At 40.0% G+C, this 23964-nt stretch overlaps 1 protein-coding gene across 1 annotated transcript in view; it reads left to right on the top strand.

The window, feature by feature from the left end:
• Positions 1-23069, top strand: part of LOC145096154 (putative E3 ubiquitin-protein ligase XBAT34) — a 35651-nt gene extending 12582 nt beyond the window's left edge. The window contains exons 2-13 of the mRNA XM_079033921.1: positions 9472-9555; positions 9994-10083; positions 10407-10521; positions 10627-10707; positions 10920-11008; positions 11110-11189; positions 11279-11360; positions 11498-11597; positions 11806-11903; positions 12313-12546; positions 22518-22685; positions 22734-23069. Coding sequence (XP_078890047.1) covers positions 9472-9555; positions 9994-10083; positions 10407-10521; positions 10627-10707; positions 10920-11008; positions 11110-11189; positions 11279-11360; positions 11498-11597; positions 11806-11903; positions 12313-12546; positions 22518-22685; positions 22734-23069 — 1557 coding nt within the window. The remainder of the gene's footprint in view (positions 1-9471; positions 9556-9993; positions 10084-10406; positions 10522-10626; positions 10708-10919; positions 11009-11109; positions 11190-11278; positions 11361-11497; positions 11598-11805; positions 11904-12312; positions 12547-22517; positions 22686-22733) is intronic.
• Positions 23070-23964: the final 895 nt, after the last annotated feature.

The raw sequence follows: 23964 nt of genomic DNA, 5'->3' as shown, positions 1-23964 counted from the left end.
AGATTAACTGGGACTCGTCGAGTTGTTCTTCAGACTCGACGAGTTGAGTCGGGGTGGCCCTGCGATTCTTCCAGGAGGAACTCGTCGAGTTAAGGAGGATACTCGACGAGTAGAAAGGGAATCTTAGAGAATTGGTGTGGACGTCTAGACTCGCCGAGTCGCCCTAGCACTCGCCGAGTCCGGTCAAGTTGATCGTTGACCGTTGACCGTTGACCAGAGTTGACCTATGTCTGACTTCTTAGGGATAGTCAAACTTAGAAGATAAAAGTGTTAATAAGAGATATATGATGTTATAGGGAGATTGTAGCTCGGCGGATCGAGCACGAGTGATTTCGGGATTTGCTAGCTTTCGATATTCACGAGGTGAGTCTTCTCACTATACTGTACCCGGAAGGGTTTGACTGTGTGACCGGAAGGTCAGATATGATATGTGATATATTTGCTATATGTGGTAAGTTATTTGTTATACATGCTATGTATGTTATGGGCCGGAAGGCGATTATATTATGGGCCGGAAGGCATTATGTTATGGGCCGGAAGGCGATTATGTTATGGGCCGGAAGGCGTTGTGTTATGGACCGGAAGGTCGGCGTGGGTAGGACCGGAAGGTTTACCCAGTAGGGACGGAAGTCCCCTGAGACACATGGACCGGAAGGTCAGGGCCTGAAAAGGCGTATGTGCGTAAGTTGTATATTGGGGAACTCACTAAGCATTTATGCTTACAGTTGTTATGTATGTGTTTCAGGTACTAGCGAGGACCGTGGGAAGGCGCCGACGTGATCTGTACACACTGAAGGATGTTTTGTGATCTTGGGATTTAGACGAGTTGTATTTTGACATGACACTTGAGATGTTTATGCTTTGTTTTGAATGAAAATACTATATTTTGTAATGAAAAATTTGTTTGAAAATTTACGGTGTTACAATTGGTATCAGAGCCTTGGTTTGAGGGATTCGGGTGCACCTTCGGGCGTAACTGAACTCAAACCGAGGATTTGAGGAAAACTTTTAAAAATAAAGGCATAAACTTTTATAAATGATTTTGTGGTAAACAAGAAAGAAGCAGTGTGTACGATCAGTCAGCGCCCGAACGGTAAAGATCCCCAAAATACCTTACAATGTTATGTTATGAGATAAGTTATGATATGAATTGTTATGCATGCTAGAAGACTAGGTATTCATGATAGGACTAGAGTGGCCTGATTTGTGATGCCTTAGTCTAGGGAAGTTTGCCGATATGAGATGCTTGATAGCGTGCAGGTAGATAGTGCATATCAAAAGTAGAGTACTCACTATCCGGGGTTTGGGGAGGAAGATTTGGGATGAATGCTGATGCGGTGTGGTCGGTAGTATTGGGCCCGTACTACCGAAGACACCGGGTCAGTGGGAGACCCAAGTAAGAATCCCTGGATATTGGAGACTGAGTAGGGTTGCGTTATCGAGTGCGATTATACTCGATGGAGTCTCTGATAGTTTTATGTTGTATTTCAGAGACATCATTGTTAGACCATGCCACGGAGCGAGTTCGAGCGGTGTGAGTGACGAGGAGATTCGTCAGATGATTCATGAGGAGGTAGCTGCAGCGATCCGGGCTGAGATTCCGGAGATGTTTGGGTCTATTAAGACCACCTTGATGGAGACTTTTGAGGAGCGGTACGCCGCATTGACTGAGGCTGCAGCCGCTGCAGCTACCGCAGCCGTGGCCGCTGCCAGGCCACAGGGGGGTGACTCGTTGCTGTTTTGGGAGTTCAGCAACACGAAGCCACCTGAGTTTGATGGGACGCAGGATCCGATTGCTGCGATGAGGTGGATCGCTGATATTGAGGGGTGCTTCTACACTTGTTCATGTCCGGAGCATCTGAGGGTACGGTTCGCTTTGAACCAGCTCCGTCTGGGAGCGAAGGATTGGTGGAAGTTCGTGACGGCGAACTTCACTTTGGCAGAGATTTCAGCAGTGACATGGGAGGGGTTTACCTCTATGTTCAGAGACGAGTACATTCCCCCGGTGGAGAGGGAACGATTGGTTCAGGAGTTCTTGACCCTTAAGCAGGGTACTGATTTGGTTGCGGTGATCACGTGGAAGTTTCATGAGAGGGCGATGTTCTGCCCCGAGCTGGTGTCCACAGAGCAGGCTCGGATGAGCCGGTACTTGGGTGTTTTGAGGAGGGATATCCGGGAGTTTGTGTCAAACTCCACCTATCATACCTTTGCTGAGCTTCAGGCGAATGCCAGGAAGCGCGAGATCGAGTTGGAGACCCAGGCCAGGGAGGAGGCCGAGTCTCAGCGGGTGGACCGGCGGCCGGCTCAGTCTCAGCCGGCAGCCAAGCGGACTAAATCCGCCGATTCGAGGACGGGAGGTTCGAAGGGCCGCACTTGCAGGAAGTGCGGCAAGAATCATGATGGGGCATGTCGATCTGGTGCTTGCTATAAGTGTGGCAAGGAGGGGCACATTGCTAGGGATTGCCCCAAGGGGTTTACGGTTTGCTTTCATTGCAACCAGACAGGCCATCGGAAGGCCGAGTGCCCTCAGCTTCTACAGGGATCTGCACCTACTGCCAGAGCTACTGCGACTCGACCGGTGAAGGCCGAGGCCCCGAGGGCTCGTGGGAGAGCCTTTCAGCTGACTGCGGAGGAGGTCCGCGCTGCGCCCGATGTTGTGGCAGGTATGCTGTATTTCATGTATTTATTTTGATGTCGAGATGTTATGCTTATGTTATGATATGCGTAGGTACTTTCCTTGTGAACTCTGTACCTGCTTTAGTGTTATTTGACTCGGGTGCGAGTAGGTCCTTTGTATCTTTAGCTTTTAGTCAGCATATCAGCGTTAGTCGTGAGTCGTTGAGTCGGCCTCTGAGAGTTTCTATAGCTGACGAGAGAGTGATTTGTGCCACGGAGGTTCTCCGGGGATGCGTGCTAGAGATTTTCGGGGTTGAGTTTCCGATTGACCTGATTCCTATTGCGATGGGTGATGTCTGTGTCATTGTGGGCATGGACTGGTTGAGCCGATTCGGCGCTGTCATCGACTGTGAGCGTCAGTTGGTGACTATACGAGACCCTAGTGGAGGAGTTCTTTCGGTGTACGGCGAGGGTACCCGTTCGGGATCAACTTTTTGTTCGGCCGCTAGGGCGAGGTAGTGTCTACAGCAGGGCTGTAAGGGTTTTGTGGCGTATGTGATGGATACGCGGGAGGTTTCCGAGAGACCGAGATCAGTTGACGAGGTCCCAGTGGTGCGTGAGTTTCCAGATGTTTTCCCCGAGGAGCTACCGGGAGTACCTCCTATGAGGCAAGTAGAGTTTGGTATCGATCTGGTTCCGGGGGCCGCGCCTATTGCTAAGGTGCCTTATCGTCTTGCACCTCCCGAGATGCAAGAGTTGTCCTTGCAGCTTCAGGAGCTGATGGGGAAGGGATTCATTCGGCCGAGCAGCTCGCCGTGGGGAGCGCCTATTCTGTTCGTCAAGAAGAAGGATGGTTCACACCGGATGTGCATTGATTACCGGGAGTTGAACAAGTTGACGGTCAAGAACCGTTACCCGTTACCGAGGATCGATGATTTATTCGATCAGTTGCAGGGAGCATCTTGGTTTTCCAAGATCGATCTGAGGTCAGGGTACCATCAGGTGAGAGTGCGGGATGAGGACGTCCAGAAGACAGCGTTTAGGACGCGATATGGGCATTATGAGTTTGTGGTGATGCCTTTCGGGCTCACCAATGCCCCGGCTGTGTTCATGGATCTCATGAACAGGGTATGCAGGCCGATGTTGGATCGGTCAGTGATTGTATTTATCGACGATATTCTAGTGTATTCAAGATCTAGAGAGCAGCATGAGGAGCATTTGAGGGAGGTTCTTGAGGTATTGAGATCGGAGAAGCTTTATGCAAAGTTCTCAAAATGTGACTTCTGGTTGCGGGAGGTCCAATTCCTAGGACATGTTGTTAATTAGGAAGGGATATTGGTCGATCCGGCCAAGGTTGAGGCGGTGATGAGTTGGGAGGTGCCGAAGTCACCCTCTGAGATCAGGAGCTTCCTTGGGTTGGTAGGGTATTATCGGAGATTCATTAAGGACTTCTCCAAAGTTGCAGTGCCACTCACTAGATTGACCCGAAAGGGGGTTGCATTCTCATGGGGACCCAAGCAGCAGACCTCCTTTGAGACACTTCGCCAAAGGTTGTGCGAAGCCCCGGTATTAGCTCTCCCGGAAGGGATGGAGGATTTTGTAGTATATTGCGATGCATCGATTTCGGGGCTGGGTGCAGTGTTGATGCAGAGGGGTCATGTGATAGCTTATGCGTCGAGGCAGCTGAAGCCTCATGAGGCGAGATATCCCATGCATGATTAGAGTTGGGGGCAGTAGTGTTCGCTCTCAAGATTTGGCGTCACTACTTGTATGGGGTTCGATGTACGATATACACGGACCATAAGAGCCTGAAGTATTTGATGGATCAGCCCAACCTAAATATGCGTCAGAGGAGGTGGTTGGATGTGGTCAAGGATTATGATTGTGAGATCCTGTACCACCCAGGCAAGGCTAATGTGGTAGCCGATGCATTGAGCCGCAGGGCGGAGAGCACTCCACTTCGAGATGTATGTTTGAGATTGACTGTGATAGCCCCAGTACTGGATGCTATTCGTGGGGCACAGGCCGAGGTTGTGCAACCAAAGATGCAGAAGAGAGAGCGGGTCGTTGGTTTGGTTTCAGAGTTCGTTACGGATGGACGAGGGCTTATGACGTTTCAGGGTCGGATTTGGGTACCGTTCGTGGGTGGTACGCGTATTACTTTGATGGAAGAGGCTCATCGATCGAAATTCTCGATCCATCCCGGGGCTACGAAGATGTATTTGGATTTGAGGAAAGAGTATTGGTGGCCCTGTATGAAGAGGGACGTCGCATGGTTCGTTGAGAGGTGTTTGACCTGCCGTAGGGTTAAGGCCGAGCACCAGAGACCGCATGGCAAGTTGCAGCCATTGGAGGTTCCCGAGTGGAAGTGGGAACAGATCACTATGGATTTCATCACCAAATTGCCGAGGACTGCCAGAGGAGTCGATGCCATTTGGGTGATTGTGGATAGGTTGACGAAGAGTGCACACTTCCTTGCCATCAGTGAGAGTTCTTCAGCAGAGAAGTTGGCGGAGATATATGTGAGAGAAGTGGTATCTCGGCATGGGGTGCCGATCTCGATTGTTTCAGACCGTGATGTGTGCTTCACTTCCAGATTCTGGAAGAAATTCCATGAGGAGCTGGGTACTAAATTGCATTTTAGTACCGCATACCATCCCCAGACAGACGGCCAGAGTGAGCGAACGATTCAGACGCTGGAGGACATGCTTCGAGCGTGTGTATTAGATTTCGGGGGTAGCTGGGATGCGTATTTACCCTTGGCAGAGTTTTCCTACAACAACAGCCATCATTCGAGCATTGGTATGCCACCCTTTGAGCTGTTGTATGGTAGAAGGTGTCGAACCCCCATTTGCTGGGGAGAGGTGGGGCAGAGAGTGATGGGCAGTACAGAGATCGTGCTTCAGATGACAGAGCAGATTCAGCAGGTTAGACAGAGGTTATTGACCGCCCAGAGCCGACAGAAGAGTTATGCAGACAAACGCCGATCCGAACTTGAGTTTCAAGTCGGCGACTTCGTTCTCTTGAAGGTCTCTCCTTGGAAAGGAGTGATTCGATTCAGGAAGAGGGGCAAGTTGGGACCCCGGTATATTGGGCCATTTCGTGTGATTGCAAGGATAGGCCGGGTAGCCTATCGTTTGGAGTTTCCAGCAGAGTTAGGGCAGATCCACGACACTTTTCATGTGTCACAACTGAGGAAGTGTATAGCCGATGAGTCGGCAGTGGTTCCATTAGAGGATATTCAGGTGGATGCGAGCCTGAATTATGCCGAGAGACCAGTGGCCATCAGGGATCGGAAGATCAAGGTCTTGAGGAACAAGGAGGTACCTCTGGTGTTGGTTCAGTGGCAACACCGGAAGGGATCGGAAATGACTTGGGAGTCGGAGCGTGAGATGCGGGAGCAGCATCCGGAGCTATTTTCAGAGTGAGACTTCGAGGGCGAAGTCTAGTCCTAGTGGGGGAGAGTTGTAACAGCCCGGAAATTCAGGTATTGTTATATTTATGATTTTGAGTATTTTTAGAGGGGACTCGGCGAGTTGGAGCCTAGACTCGCCGAGTAGGATCGCGGATCTGGTCGTGGGTTCGCGACTGGACTCGACGAGTCCGGATATGGACTCGGCGAGTCTGCGCTGTTTAGCGCAAACCCTAACCGTTCAGGTTTGGGACGTATATGAGGGACTTTATGGCCGTCATTGTTCACCCTAGCCTTCTGAGAGAAACCCTAGTTCGATTGTGAGCATCTGGAGCAAGGTTGAAGACCATTGTTGATTTTGGAAGAGTTATTATGCAAGGAAGAGAAGGCTTGGTTAAGGGAACAACAAGAGAAGTCACGTTCTGAGGATTGGGGACACAGAGAGCACATTATTCAGGTAATAATTCGAGTTACATTCTTCTATGTTGATGTGTATATGGATTTAGGGTTTATTAAACCCTTTTGTGGCTAGATTGAGTGTTACCTTAGTCCCCCAAGCGATTGGAACCCTGTATTGGGACCTTTGGAAGTCCAGAATGTCCCATGCCTGAGCATTTCGGGAATCAATGGAGGTTTTGGATTGGAATCCTTATGCCTTAGGTCAAAATGTAAATTATGAGTCATGGGGTGTATTATGAGCACCAAAATGAGGACCTTACGTGATGAATCAGTCTAGGAAGGCCAGACCTATGAATGGTCGAAACAGTTCTGACCTTAGAAAGCAGTTTGAGCGGTTGCATGGCATGGACTCGCCGAGTCCGATGAACAGACTCGGCGAGTAGCTTGAAGATTAACTGGGACTCGTCGAGTTGTTCTTCAGACTCGGCGAGTTGAGTCGGGGTGGCCCCGCGATTCTTCCAGGAGGAACTCGTCGAGTCAAGGAGGATACTCGACGAGTAGAAAGGGAATCTTAGAGAATTGGTGTGGACGTCTAGACTCGCCGAGTCGCCCTAGCACTCGCCGAGTCCGGTCAAGTTGACCGTTGACCGTTGACCGTTGACCAGAGTTGACCTATGTCTGACTTCTTAGGGATAGTCAAACTTAGAAGATAAAAGTGTTAATAAGAGATATATGATGTTATAGGGAGATTGTAGCTCGGCGGATCGAGCACGAGTGATTTCGAGATTTGCTAGCTTTCGATATTCACGAGGTGAGTCTTCTCACTATACTGTACCCGGAAGGGTTTGACTGTGTGACCGGAAGGTCAGATATGATATGTGATATATGTGCTATATGCGGTAAGTTATTTGTTATACGTGCTATGTATGTTATGGGCCGGAAGGCGATTATATTATGGGCCGGAAGGCATTATGTTATGGGCCGGAAGGCGATTATGTTATGGGCCGGAAGGCGTTGTGTTATGGACCGGAAGGTCGGCGTGGGTAGGACCAGAAGGTTTACCCAGCAGGGACGGAAGTCCCCTGAGACACATGGACCGGAAGGTCAGGGCCTGGAAAGGCGTATGTGCGTAAGTTGTATATTGGGGAACTCACTAAGCATTTATGCTTACAGTTGTTATGTATGTGTTTCAGGTACTAGCGAGGACCGTGGGAAGGCGCCGGCGTGATCTGTACACACTGAAGGATGTTTTGTGATCTTGGGATTTAGACGAGTTGTATTTTGACATGACACTTGAGATGTTTATGCTTTGTTTTGAATGAAAATACTATATTTTGAAATGAAAATTTTGTTTGAAAATTTGCGGTGTTACAATTTGTTCCTTTTTCCTTAACTAGAAAATTGATATCTTTGGGCCCCTTAGTGATTTGATGTTGACATTTATGTGTAAGGCCTTGCCCAAACTAAATTGATCTATTTAATTAGTAGTCTGAATCTAGTCATCATAAATTGAAAATCAAAACATAATCTTGGACTATGAAATTTATTTAATCCATGTATCATGTCCATATGAAATCTTGAAGAACGAATGAATAGTCGATCACTTATCATAGGGTCAATGTCTGTGTTAATTAGAGTTCGGAAGTGGCTTTGGAAATCAAACTTTACTGGATATTCAAAGTATATACCTGTAATTGTAGTCGACGACTTATTGAAATGCGAGAAGGTTGGATTAGGTCTATAAGCTCTTAACTAAATTGGTATAGCCTTAATGAATAAAAACAAAGCCCTTTTTGGGTTGCCCTCATAACCAGAAATAGTTAGAAGTGATATTAGGGGAGAAATAAAATGATTTGTTAATATATTATATGATTAATATGTTAATTAAAAATAGTTAATAATTAATTTTAAATTAATTAGAATTAATTAAAGGTATAATGGCTGAATTGTAATTATTCATAGTTGAGTAAGGAAAGCAATTCTAGAACCCTATATAGGATTAGACAATTTTAGAGGGGTTTCTAGGGTTTCTAGAGGCCTACTGTAGTTGATAAGGATAACTGTCTTGAATAGATAAAATCAGATTATTTTATTATTCAAATCAGAGTTTATCCTGGAGATTCCCTATCTATAAATACCTCCTATTGGGCATCAAATTTTGTGGTTCTCTCTTCCCATAAGTTGAATGAAATTTCTCTTCCTCGCACTTCTCTCTTCTTGTCTTTCTAGTGTTCTAGGGTTTTGGGTGTGAACCATTAAACACATTCACACTATTGGATGTTCACTTTCCATGAAGCTTTAGAATACTTGAAGACACGGTTTATTATATTCGATTATAACAAAAGGTATGTATATTAATCCTTGTTAATTTTTATTACAAGTAGGTTAGTTTGAAAGTTTCATAGTATGTTGTTATAATGAGAAAATGTCATAGATCTTTAGGTTGAATGTACCTATAAGTTGTTTATGGAAATTTCACTATGTAAATATGTTTTAATGTAACCTAGAAAATCCATCATTACTTTTCACATAATATATATATATATATATATATATATATATATATATATATATATATATATATATATATATATTCAGACCTTATGGATATATATAATTTTGTTCTCTTTTATTATCATTTCCTAGAAATAGTAATGTCTCAATTAGTTGTTAAATATATTATTTTCATAAAATAATAATTCTCGAGTTAAATACAAATACTGATTATATTTATTAATAATGAAAATTATTTTAATAAATAATCAATTGTAGTAAATTGCTATAACGTGTGACCCTATATATATCTATCTCTCATTAGATAGGAGATACAAGTTGGATAATGATCTAAGATCTATAAATATGGTTCTAGGGATCAAACCCTCCATATAGATTCTTTTTTTGGAATATTTGTTTTCCTTTCTATTCTCTTGAGGAAGATAGAATTTCTTAACCCTCTTAGGGTTCGTAGAATTTTCGATCAAGCCTCTCTCCTAGTTATTTTTGGTTTTGCTCTTTTTGGAGTTTTATGTGTGATTCCACTAAAGGGATTTCTAATATGGGTACTCCCATCTATGCTTGGTGGGTATTATAATATCACAGTCAAAAAAATCAACAAGAAAGATCAAGAGGTTAGTATTTCTTTATTTTTTTTAAAGTAGGTTGCTAGAACAAAATAAACCTAGATAAAATACTAGAAAACCTATCAATAAGTTCATTTAATTTCCTTTTCTAAATAATAAATGAAACTTTAAAAAAGTTAATAAACGAAGTATATTTTGGATTTTAGATATCCGAAATGTAGGAAAACTTTTTTATAACTAAGGGAATCCAAAAAAATGGGATATACAAAAATTCGAATAACTAAAATTTGGGATAATTTCAAATCAAATCTTTGGATACGCAGGTAGGATTGTAGATTCTAGGGTTTACTCTATATAAATTTGCCACCAAAGTTTTTTATAAAACCTTGATCATAGATCAAGCCTACAAAACGGTTTTTTTTTTTTTTTTTTTTTTTTTTTTTTACATTTTTTTTGATAAATTTTCTAATGAAATGGGTTTTACAGCAATTAAAGGACCAGCTTTTGTATCAACAAGTCAGAATTGGCAACATTAAACGCATTAAAGACTTTCACAGGATAGGTTCTAGCCTTGAGGTACGTATGCGTAAAAATGTATTCATTATGAAGACTTGCATGGTTTGCAGTTAGAATTGATGAACTGATATGTTCAGAGTTCAATGTTGGAGGCCATTTGTCTCATCAGCACATTAAGTTATCTACTTAGCTTGCACCCCTTTAGAAGATTGAAGCATAATCCTGTTATTAAAACCATCAGATCTAGTTCTCTTTAATTTACATGGATGTGGGTTTTGCGTCAAATTGAGACTAATTTTATTTTTCTATAGATATTGTACCTTAACAATTATTAGTGACGAAATTATCGGTTTAATGTGTCAAATCTGTTGTTTTTAATATAGTGGAAGGACAAGGAAGGATACACTCCTCTGATATTGGCTTCCATGAATCCAATCCATTATAATGTAGCAAAAACCTTGTTAGAATTAGGTGCGAATGTGAACTACTATCGTTCAGGTGTCTTGGTTTGCTCCCTGATGCATGATAAAAAAGGTTTATATGTTATTTGGCCTCTCAGTTGGGCATGGTAATTTTTCTCACTTATCGTAACAAATTCTTCAGGTTGTCATTCTGGAACTGCTCTTCATCATGCTGCAAAAAAAGGCCTAGAACAAATGGTTAAGCTACTGCTTTTACATGGTGGTGTGTGCTTTTTAATCAATGACATCATTATATTGCTACTATATTGTTGGTTACTTTATTAGGCCCCATAATAGTAAATGACATAACATAAAAAATTGGAACAAACGTACAAAATTGGATTTTGGACTCAAAAATTTCCCAAGAAAGCTTGTCATGTCTATTATATGTAACCAATTAATTGCTTACGAAATATTTATCATCTCAATTTTCAGCTAGTGCCTTGTTGATGAATGATGATGGTGAAACTGCACTTGATGTTGCAAGAGTCAATGGATATAGCAATGTTGTTCGTGCAATTGAGGTACATACGCATTTTTCATTCATTTGGATCTTACAAAGTTCTTCTATGTGAAATTGTAATCAATTAATGATCTTATATTGGGTTTAATGCAATTCTTTTAGAACCACATATGCTTGTTCTCTGGTTGGCTGCGAGGGCTTTATATTGTGCCAGGGTTTGCTCAACCACCTCCAAGAAAAGTGTAAGCATTTCATTTTAATAGCAATAAATATTAAATATAGGACTATTGATAAATAGTTACAATATTTAATTAATGGTTTCTATTTGCAGGTGGGTAGTTATAGTTCGATGTGGAGCACGTAAGCTTACAAAGCCTTTCAAGTTAGAACTTGTTATATATTCTAGCTTAGAGGTACGTTGTCCTTTTCAGTTAAGTCAAAAGATACACTTGTATATATATATGACGGATTTATTTTCATGAAATACAAAACAAACAAGCGTTAGCTTTTTATCATACACTCATGTTCTTGAATTGTTTGCTTTAATCAGAATGCTAAACCTCACTTAATTATTCCACTGGGGAAGGCGTACATTGATGAACCAAATTTTAACCAGCCCGATCCTTCAGTTATCATTTCTATTTCCAACAGTAATTTCTTGATACTTTTGGATTACACTTATTTACTTGTAGAATTTGTATTATTTTATGTTAATTGTTTTCCTTTTATATTTATAGTCATGAGACACTTGGCGTAAGTTTGTTGAGTTGAATTTACATTAGACTTCCAAAAACAAAACAACAAAAACAAAATCACTTTTAATTTGTTGCCTAAACTTTAGTTCATTTTTACTTACAGAAAAATCATACATCGTACTTGCACCTGTTAACGAAAATGAAAACCAACAATTGAAGCGATTTTGTAACGCATGCAGAGAAATTTCTCCGATAAACAGGGCCGGTCCAAACATAAATGGGGCCCGGGGTGAAAAGAAAAAAAAGGATTCCTCAATTGCAAATATAATACAGATTTAGAAAAATATCATTACTCTTTAATATAGACGTTTTCACTTAGAAATAAAAAGCAAACTAAATTGTTTATATTTTGAGCTAAATTGAGTTTCAACCAAATTTAGGCCCTAAAAATCATTTAGGTAATAATTTTTTTTATATATAAACTACATAACTCATAAATTTTGGGCCCCCTGCAATCGTGGGCCCTGAACGGTCGCCCGGGTTGCCCACCGTCTGAACGGCCCTGCCGGTAAATCATCTACTAAATCCATGGCTAGTCATTGTAGATTCTTTCTTGAAAGCATACATATAGAATGCTTGCGTCAGCACACTTATATTTTACACATTTCAGATTAGACGTCCTCAAAACAAGGAAAAGAGCCAATGGCAAAACAATGATGCAGGAACAAGTAGCAATTCAGTCAATTACCCACGACATACAGTCCCATCAGCACCTCCGATTTCAGACATTATGGATGATGATCTGGTTCACTACCTATCCATTGATTCCACTCCAATTGAGAATGAGAAAACGAATAATGATTCTTCAACATGTGTTGTATGTTTGGATGCACCGATTGAGGGGGTATGTATCCCGTAAGGACACATGGCTGCATGCATGTCATGTATGGACGAAGTCGAAGGCAAGAATTGGGGTTGTCCAGTTTGTCGCACCAAGATCGATCAAGTTGTTCGGGTTTATGCGGTCTAAGGTTGAGACTTGACAAGATGAATCGATAACTTCCCTTTTGGTTAAAGAAAAGGTTAAACCCATGGGTGAGGTGAGAGCAAAATGTTTTTTTTTTTTCACAAGTTGAACTCATGAAACCATGAAATAAGGATCAAAATTGCAAAAAATTACAAAAGTACTCGTTTTTGGACTTGAAAAAAGATAAAATTTGTAAGTTACTCCAAAATAATTAATTCTTGGAGTAAGATAGTATCTTTGTAGAGACCAGCCAAATTAAAAGAGCATGCCCTCAACGTACTGTTGGGATAATTTGAAGAATAAAAATGAAGCCTAACTCTTGTGTCTCTATTTTCCAATGTTTAGCAGCATGCATCAATAACTAACAAAAAAATAAAGCCCACTAGTAAGTTGGTTAATGCGTGAAGGAAGTAAAATGAAAAACCGTAACTTTTTTAACTCTTGAAGCATTCGATATAGGTCTACTTTTTGTTTCAATTTGTCAACTTTCAGTTATTACAGAAATGGTTCCTAGACAATTACATTTATGCCACCTTATTAGTACACTCGACCCAATAAATTGAATTTGAATATTTTCCTATTGTATCAGCCATTAAATATGTTCTATTATTCCAGATTAGTAGTTGCTTGAAAACTAACATTTATTACAATTTTAGAGAAAAAAAAAGGGTCAATGGCCTAGCGGTATGAAGGGACCATCTCATTTGAGAGGTCAGGGGTTCAAGTCTCGGTGAAGACATAGATGGTTATTTAGGAATAGATTAGTTAGTTTGCCGTTTCAAAAAAAAAAAAAAAGTTGTTTTTTCTAAAGAACATTTACTAGGAGTCCTAGAATATATGCATTTAAATGAAAATTCCTTAGAAATCCCTTGGAATTTCTACACGTTTTCGATGGAAACTTATGTTGGAGGCTTTTATCTTGGAAATAACTAGAAATGTAAAAAATTCTATTCTTGCATGTTAAATAAAAAAGATCGCATCGATGATGATCCGAACTTAGGTCAAATCCAATATTATTTTCGTCCATATAATTATATAGATACTACAATGATATAGAGTTATGCCGACGACACCTATCCCGACGACGCATGTCGTCGCCATATCTTTTGTAAACTTTGACCGATTTTCTTTGACTAGGATATATGTGCCAACGACAAGTCGTCGCTACAAGTCTGGCGGGAACGAAAAAATTGTTCGTGGTATTCTGAAAGTCTATACCGACGACATGTCGTCGGGATAGATATCAAAAAAATCTATTTTCCATTTGTTTTTATTCCATGTGCCAGAAATACAGTACGACATAGTTTTATGTATGCTATACTGACGATGAGTCGTCGACATGACACGTGGTGATCCGTGTGATTCGGCTATCCCGATGACAAGTCGTCAGCACAGGTTTTTAATTTTTTTTATTACAAGAATAACTGAAATTGAATTTTCTCATCTTCAGTTGGAATATACTTCGCAGCAAACCATGCTTTTTGGTTGAATTGAGTTTCATACTCATTCACAGTCATTCCTCCCTGTTTAAGCTCGAGGAATTCTTTCTTCAATCTCCTCTTCATGTCCAGAGGGAAATACTTCCCTAGCAAATGAGTTTTGAACATCTCCCAAGATATATTCTCTTGGTCATACTCGTTGAGAGCTTCATAAGTTGCTTCCCACCAGACAAAGCTTCTCCGATGAGCATTGCAGAAGCATAAATGGCCTTGTCTTCATTATCCACATGAGAAACACGAAATACTTTCTCGGTGTTCGGAATCCAAGTGAGAAAAACTATGGGATTAAGGACACAAGAAAACTCCATAGCACCACTACTCTTGAAAGTCTTGAATGAGAGATGTCTCGCCTTCTCCCCCGAAGATTCTCCAGTGGCTTTCTCTTTTCCTTTTTCACCATTCTTTTTGTGCTCTTCGAGAGTCTATCGAATCACACCGGTAAATTTACCCAAGAGTCGCTCCTCACGAGGAGATACTGGAGTATTTACTTCCTCGGGTTAGGACCTCCACCCGCTTCTGGTGTATGGCTACCTTTGTGTTCAGTCATTTTTCTAAAATTTAGGCGTAACATAGTATTTTAGAATATTAGGATTTATTATTACCTAATACTTTTACTAAATATTTCCTATGGTTTGTATCCATATACTTATAATGAATCCGTTCATATATTGAACTTCTAATAGTTTAAGTCTAAATACCAATCTGTGGAATTTAGTTCACTTAAACTACTGCTCTGATACCAATATTGAAAGACCCAACTTTCATAATTGAAAACAATTGTTACTCCAAAACATGCTACATGCATATTCATAAAACAATATTTTACATTGATAATTTGATTACAAAGACTGGATACAAACCGACTAAGTTTTAATATTTTACATAACTATCCAGGATATTGTAATTTTATACAAACATAAACTTTAATACAAAAGTAATATTACAAACTATTCTAAATCTCCCAACATTATACAACCATACTGCTTAATTATCTCCTGCAATTGTTAAACATTGAGAGGGGTAAGCGGTGACACTTAGTGAGTTGAATAATAAATACAATATAACGTTATGCCATACACATCAATAAGGCAGAAGCAAAGAGGAACAATGAACAACAAAGGCATATGTGAAACATGTGACAAACTTTCCATATCAACCGAGGATTCGATTCAATGATATACAATCATTGAGACATAACAATTTCAATACTTGATATACACCAATAAAGCTTCAGCCCAAATGGCACAGAAGACATATAATTTCGGATTATCACTTGCCTAGAATATACAAGCTTTCAGCCCTACATAGCCCTATGCCAATACCAGAAGTTATACGAGTCACGCTCTACATGGTCAAAGGCACAAAACCAATACCAGAAGTGATACGAGACACGCTCTACATGGCCAGAGGCATAAATCCGATACCAAAATAATACAAGACATGCTCTACATAGCCAAAGGCTCAAAGCCAATACCAGAAGTGATACGAGACATGTTCTACATGATCAATGATATAAAAATCATGATAACACAAGAAAATGCATAGCACATATAACACATAACATACAATTGTTCCTATATATTGAACTCACCGTGAAATAATCGGGGGCTAAAATATTAATTTGGGCAGCACTTTGGGTCTAAATATGACTTTCTTTGTTGAAAACCGAAAGATTTATTGAAAACCAGGCTTTGCGAATGTAGAGCTTCAAAATCGAAAAGATAAATTTTTCGGGCTTCTCGGGAACTTCGGGACGTATTTCGAGTGTTAAAATTGATATCGGGGCTTCGGGGAAAGTCGGAATGAAAGAAATATAGGTTAAGGGGTGAAATTTGCCAATTTTCTAACATTTTCTCGGGAGGGTTCGCAGGCACTATTTATAGTGCGAAGGTCGGCCGATATCAGACGCGTGACAGCAGCGAGGGGCTCCGGGTGGCTTCGCATGTGAGGGGCCAGCGAGGCTCGGAAGGACACACGGCTTGTGCGAGAGCTCGCCACCGAAGCCATATGTGTCGTCAGCTGATTAGACCGAAGCTCGGATACGTGAGGATCGACGACACGCGTCGGCTGCTGCGCGGGTGACTTACCGTTGTCGGATACGTGGCATACTTATTGCGAAAATTCTTGGAAATTGCACCCAAACCTTCTAAAATTCATAACTTTCGCATACGAGATCCGTTCTTTATATGCACGCGTAGGCAGGAATCTATTCTACAACTTTTATTTAGACTTCGTCGGCTAATTTTGAATTTATTTTTAATATTATTATTTTTAACAGACCGGGACAGGAAAATCCGTTAAAAATTCATAACTTCTTTATCCGACGTCCGTTTTCGTCAGACTTGTTACCATTGTACTACTAATGACGAGACCTTCAATTCTCGTTTAGGTTATGTTTTTTGAAAACCACTCGATCTAAAATTCGAGTTTTTAGCTGTCTACTACTAAGATGAAACTTAGATATATCATAACTTCCTCATACGAAGTCAGATTTTGGCGTTCTTTTTATCGAACTTCTCGGTTTAATGAATACTACGACTTTCATTTAGATCAAAAACTCACTTTTTATGTCATTCGGTGTCGTGTCGGTTTTGTCGTGGATCTTCGATTAGTCATAACTTCTTCGTTATAACTCGGATTTCGATAAGGTTTTCACCTAAACTTTTCTAACGAAATTCTTTACAACTTCAAATAATAAAATTTTCTTTTTTCAAATTTTATATTTTCGCTAAATTTCACTATTTGGCATTTGATTGGAATCTCATAAGACTTCCAATACTTTCTGAATGATTCTAAGCATAGTTTTACTTCAATTCTAGTAAAAACTATTTGTTAGAACTCAACATTCAAATTCACATAATATTTCATAATATTATTCACTTTTATAATTTACAATACACGATAACAGAACGTGTATGTTACATATACCTCCTCCTTTTGAGGATTTCGTCCCCGAAATGACATCAATTAAAATAAATGGGAATATTTCGCTCCTATCTCATTCTTATTCTCCCAAGTATAGTTTGCGCCTTGATGATGTTTGCATTTGACAAGCCCCAATTCTACTTCTTTATTATGTAGATTAGTTGTTCTTTCATTCACAATCTCTTCAGGCTCTTCTACATATCTTAACTTATTATCCAATTTAACCTCGGATAATGGAACTGTCTCATCATAGATGCTCAAGAATTTGCGCAGATAGCTCACATGAAACACATCATGAATACCTGCCAAATCTTTCGTCAATTCCAAGCGGTATGCTTGTTTACCAATTTCTAGATGATTTTGAAAGGACCAACAAATGTAGGGCTTAGTTTTCCTTTCTTTCCAAATCGCATAAGACCTTTCCATGGGGATACCTTCAGCATCACGAAATCACCCACCTGGAATTCTATTGGTCGCCTCCTCTTTTCCGTAGAGGACTTTTGTCGATCCTGGGCCACTTTCATTCTTTCTCGTATAATTTAAATCTTGTCGGTGGTGTCTTGAATCATTTCAGGACCTTCAAGGATCTTCTGTCATACTTCACGCCAACATAATGGCATACGGCATTTGCGACCATATAATGCTTCATATAGTGGCATTTTGATTGAAGCGTGGTAACTGTTATTATACGAAAATTCGACAAGAGGTAAGTATTTATCTGTAACATCCCGAAATTTAGGTGCATCTCTTAAACCCTTCTTCTTTCTAAGTTGTCTTGTTTAGCCCTTAGAAAGTGAACAAAGAAAATTGAGTACGCTGGGCGTACTAAGGAGTACGTTGTGCGTACTCAAGGGCGTGTTTTGGACGTGGACTCCACCCGGTACGCTGGGCGTACCTTGAGCTACGCTGGGTGTAGCGGGTCCAAACTCAAAAACCTAATTTAGATTTGAGCCCTATATAAGGAAGGCTATGGCGTTATCCTCAGCCACCATTTGAGAGAGTGAAACCCTAAAAGAGAGCCAACCTTCGTTCTAAGCTTGTGTGAGTGTTTTTGGACCTAAAAGTGCCTTTGGGTGTTAGTAAAGAAGAAGAGGAGATTCTTGGGAAGGCTAGAAGTTGGAGTGCAAGCTTGGATCCGAGTTCTACAGAGGGGAAAGCTTCACTTGGAGGTAAAAAGCTCAGAACATTCCTTGTTGTTATTGTGGTGTGCTTCTTGGACCAAATTTAGGGTTTTTGGTCCCAAGGTGGAGACTTTATGAGCAAAAGGTCTCCGTATGCCTAGATCTTCTATATTTCAGAGTATTAGGAGTTGTGGGTTCATAAAAATCCAAACTTGGGTGTGGATCTTAAGTCATGCATGAGATCTAAGCTTTATGGGAAATTAAGTTGGAGGTTTTATCTTTGAAATAACTAGAAATGATATTGGGTTAATTTTAAAAAAAATTCTATTCTTGTATGTTTAATAAAAAAGATCGCATCGATGATCATCCGAACTTAGGTCAAATCCAATATTATTTTCGTCCATATAATTATATAGATACTACAAGGATACGAAGTTATGTCGACGACACCTATCCCGATGATGCATGTCGTCGCCATATTTTTGTAAACTTTGACCGATTTTCTTTGACTAGGATATATGTGCCGACGACAAGTCGTCACTACAAGTCTGGCGGGAACGACAAAATTGTTCGCGGTATTCTGAAAGTCTGTACCGACGACATGTCGTCGGGATAGATATCAAAAAATCTATTTTCCATTTATTTTTATTCCATGTGCTAGAAATACATTACGACATAGTTTTATGTATGCTATACCTACGACGATTCGTCGGCATGACATATGGTGATCCGCGTGATTCGGCTATCCCGACGACAAGTCGTCGGCACAGGTTATTAATTTTTTTTTATTTCAGCAAAAAACGAAACGTCATTGCTTATATATACCCTATACCGACGATACCGACGACATGTCGTCGGCATATGGGTTTACCCTTAAAAGAACGCAATATTCGTTCATTTGCACACCGCGACGCTCATCATTCACCATCTCCGACGAAAATCATCTTCTAACTTCCATAACCGGCGATTAGCCCCAGGTAAGGTATTTTCTACTCATATTTCATTTTTTATTGTTGTGTGGTAATGATTTTTACCCCGAATTTGGGGGTTTTTTGGTGTTTAGAGTTGTTCACCGGTGCTGAAGCACCACCGTCTGTCTTCCACCGCCTCAAGCTTCCCCACCAACAAGAATTGTAATGCCCGTTTTTCTAGACTAGGCATTAATGATGATGTAATAGTCTGTGTCAACCTTTATAACTTATTTTTGAAATAATAAAAATGTATTATTTGATTATTATGTGTTTATTGCTTAATTATTATGATTTAATGAATTAATGATAAAAAAAGCGTCGAAAATAAACGTTAGATAAACCCGATATCTATGAAGAAAGTTGTAGTGGTTGAAACAAGGATTCCGGATATATAAAGAATACCGAAATCCGAGTTATAACGAAGAAATTATGACTTGTTGAAGTTTCGCGACAGAACCGACACGACGATGTATGGCGTAAAAAGTGAATTTACAATATAGTGCTTTTTTGCCTTAGCAATCTAAATGAAAGTCGTAGTATTCGTTAAATTGAGAGCGTGCATAAAAAGAATGTCCAAGTCTGACTTCCTATGAGAAAGTTATGAATTTTCTAAGATTTGACATAATAGTATGCAGACCGAAACTCGAATTTTAGATCGAGTGATTTTTAACCGAAACACCCTAAACAAGAATTGAAGATCTTGTCAATTATAGTTTAATGGTAAAAATACAGATGAAAACAAACATCGGATGAAGAAGTTATGAATTTTTAACGGACTTTTGCTGTCCCAGCCTGTTAAAAATATAACTTTAAAAATAAATTCAAAATTAGCTGACGGAGTCTAAACGAAAGTTGTAGAGCACGGCCATACCTACGTGTGGATATAAAGAACGTCAAAAACGGAGTTCGTATGTGAAAGTTAAAAATTTTGGAAGTTTATGGCACAAACTTCATGGTTGGTCCGGGGGAGTACGCCCAACGTACAGAAGGAGTACGCCCAGCGTACTGATGTAAGTGTTCCGAAGTCGGGCACCCTCCCTACTCCTTCACATGAGAGCCACCTGTCATAGCCTTGACGCGTCCGAGTTGATCCACTTCGTACACCCAACATACAAATTTACGCCCAACGAAGAAGTGTGTGAAGCAGTACGCCCCGCATACCTAAGCTGTACCCCCGGCGTACTAAGGTGGTTCGGTATCCTATAAATAGGATCCGAAGCCAGCCGTATTATGTTACAAAATTTTGCTTTTTTCACCCTCTACTTTCCCTTTTGTTGCAAAAAGTACCCCTAATCCTAATATATCATCCTAGCATCATAAGTAAGCCCCGGAGAGCCCAATGATCCCGAGAAAAGAGATTTTCGAGACGAAACTCTGCCCATGTGAAGCCCGGTTTTTGAGAAAACATCTCGGTTTCATCGAAGAATATTGTTTTAAGAAACAAAGTGCTGCCCGATTATCATTAAATCAAGTGAGTGTGAAATTACTTTCATCTTACACATAGATATGAAGTATTTTCTATAAAATACGTGCTATGTGTATAATTATTGTTTGTTTATTTGTGATGGGTGTTGAATAAATGTTTTATACAGGTTTTAAAATGATTTAAACTGTATATGTATTTTTATCTACAAATATATTGGGTATAACATGGGTAGATGAAATAGTTGTTGTGTGTTAAACTGAGGAGAGGCCTCGATGTTGTTGTTGTTGTTGTTCTAGTTATCTAGCAGAGTATAGCTGACGACCACAAACCTTTCTAGACAGTCCAGTGGAATGCTAGTAGGCTTGTAACCTGTAGGTGTTGGTGAACTATATGTTCGCTCGTGTACTCCATCCCCCTAATGGTTCCCTTACGGACATAAATGGTCAAGGAATCCCCTTAGCAGTAAAGTCCATCCCAATGATGATCCTTAGGCTAGGTCCCTTATGATAGGTGTTTAGGGAGGTAAAGTGAGGATAACGGGAACATGTAATCAGGGTTATTGTTGGTTGATGAAATTAATAAATTTATTGTTGGTCGATGAAATTAATAAATTTATTATTATTTGTGGGTTGAAAACCCTATTTGCTCACCAGGATCCCAAGCCTGAACCACTCAACTTTTTAAATTATAGGTACTGGACCCAGAGCATAGTTTGGATGATGAAGAGGGATTTTTGGATTCTAGGCCAGTAGTTGTAAATAACTGTTGTAAGGCTTATGATGTACTGTTTATGCTTTTGGTCTGTATCGGAACATGACATCCTGAGGTTTTGATATATAATGAAAATACATATTTCTTTAAGAAATGTTTTGATAAATTTTTATCATGTTTTGTTTTGGTGAGAAATTCCGCAACATCTTTTAAAAGATTACTCTGATTTTATTTTAAAAACATAAATTAAATCGGTCTTTTCTAGCCGAGAAATTTGGGGATGTCACATGTTATACATTATATGCTAGTTATTGATAGGCTTAGACTGGTAGATCTTAAGGAATACCTATGATTTCTGTCTGCATGATTATCTGTCTGTTGCTTACGTTTTTAACTGTTATATATCGATATATTGTGTTGGGTTGAGGTTGTACTACTTTGTGCTGTTGCCAACAAACCCAGGAGCATTCCAGATATGAGCTGACGGCTGGTTGGCATGCCAGACTGATGGGTTATTAATGTGTTGTGTCAAATGTTTTGTACTAGAATAGTCTCATTTATAACGGGTTGGGCCTATCCATCCATGTATTTATGTTGCTAGGGTTAGACTACTTAATGTGCATACACATATCGTTCTATGGTTATCGATTGTATTTGCCCTACTTGAAATTTACAGAAAATATCACGTTGAACTATTCTAAAGCTATTCATAGTATGCATTCAGCACTATTTGATCTTCATTTTTCGTGTTATTTTTTCACATCATTTATAGAATCTATCAATCTAAGTTTTTATTGTTTCAATAATTGGTATCAGAGCAGGAGATTATGTATCTCATACGCTAATCTTCTGTCGAGGTTTTAAACTAGGGTTTATTGTTTCTCTTAGATCCATTTTTGGTGTCTTAACTGCTTCAATCAGTTGCAGGCTCCATATCTAGATCCTTTGTTTTTCCCTAGATCTTGATTCATGTTATTACACATCTGATTCTATATTCGCTTCTGTGAACACTTGAGAAGATGAATCATGAAGATCCTCATAATCTCTCTTTCAGTCTCTTAAGTAGTATCAGATCTACTACCAGAATCCCAATTCTTTTTCTACAGGATTATGAAGTATGGGCACTGCATTCGAAGACTATGTGCTCAACATTGAAGATCATGGCACCACAATATGGGAAGCCATGACACAATAGGCACTCTATAACACGACTACAAGGAAGGTTGTCAAGACTCAAGTCGACTACAACACAATTCTTGTTGAACATAAAGGTACTCCTCAAGATGAAAAAGATAAGTTGTTAAGTGACATCAAGGCGATGAGAATAATAAGGTTTTCTCTTCCACCAAACACTTTTCGTCTGGTGAGTGCATGTGAGACAACAAAGGAGATATGGGACATGTTAAAATAGCTTCATTCAAGCGATGCAAAGTTGGAACACTCCGTGCAAAGGTTGCTTCTTTTAGAATTTGGAGCCTTTGTTCAAAAGTCTAATGAAAAACTGGATCAAACATTCAATCAGTTTAGTCATCTAGTAAGCAGGATGCTTAAACACAATCTCAGGTGTGAAAAGATAGAGCAAAAAGTTACGTTCATGAATGGTTTAAGGTCTAGATGGAAAGCGGTTGTGTCTACAGTGAAAGCTCATGAACAGTTCAAGAGCTACTCTCTGGCAAAGCTTGTGGGAATCCTAAGATCCCACGAAAATGAAGTGATGAAGGATGTAAAGCTTGTCTCTAGCATGTGATCATTGGCCTTGGTTGCGAAGGGCAAAAGGGTAACTGAAGAAGATTACGAATCCGACTTTTCGGATAGTGAATTTTCCAAAAAGGAATACGCTCTAATGGTATCTAATCCCATAAAGTTTATCAAAAAGAATTTTGGTCGATTCAAGAATAGGAACAGGCAAGGAAACTTCAGTTCAGAAAAGTTAAGCGAAGAGAGCTTCAAGAAATCTCAAAAGGAAGAAGATAAGCAAGAAAAGAAGTTGTTAGGGGATTCAGGCTATGACTGCTACTACTGCTATGTCAAGAATCATTTTTCCAAAGAGTGTATGTTGAGAAGGATGAGTGAAAAGAAGGAATCAGAGAAGGATGAAGCTTACTATCTTCAAAAGATAGAGGAGCTTAGGAAGAAGACTGTTACGAATGAAAAGCTTGCCTTGATTGTGCAGGAAGGTAGTGACGCAGGTGGACGTGTCGAACTATGGTCCACAGATTCAGAAGATGAGGAGGTTCGGAAACCAACACACGGTAGGTGTTTTGTGGCAATGTCGGAAGTGCAAGAGTATAAAGGAAGATGTCTAACGGTTCAGAAAGTGGTTTCAGAGCAGAGGGGCTATGCGACTAATGGCGGCTAGGCCTATGAAAATTGCTTTGTTCCAAATCCTATTTCTAAATAGGTGAAAGAATGTGAGAAGGTCATCAATAAGGTACACTTTATGCTCCAATCTCTTAATATTCTTGTTACACGTTACGAATCTGAATTAGATGATTTAAGTTACACTTTCTCTAATTTTAGCAACAGTTTAAAGAGAACACGTCTAAGTAATTCTAACCTAAGTGATCAAATTAGTAGGGTAAAAAATAAAAGTGAAGAGAGAAGGATGCGGATAGAGAAGTTGGAATTAGAGCTTAATAGGT

This window comes from Lactuca serriola, chromosome 3 (assembly GCF_051521515.1).
Source record: "Lactuca serriola cultivar US96UC23 chromosome 3, Lser_US96UC23_V15, whole genome shotgun sequence".
Taxonomy (NCBI): domain Eukaryota; kingdom Viridiplantae; phylum Streptophyta; class Magnoliopsida; order Asterales; family Asteraceae; genus Lactuca; species Lactuca serriola.
Note: the sequence above shows the minus strand (reverse complement) of the source record. Positions and strands in the feature narration are given on the sequence as shown.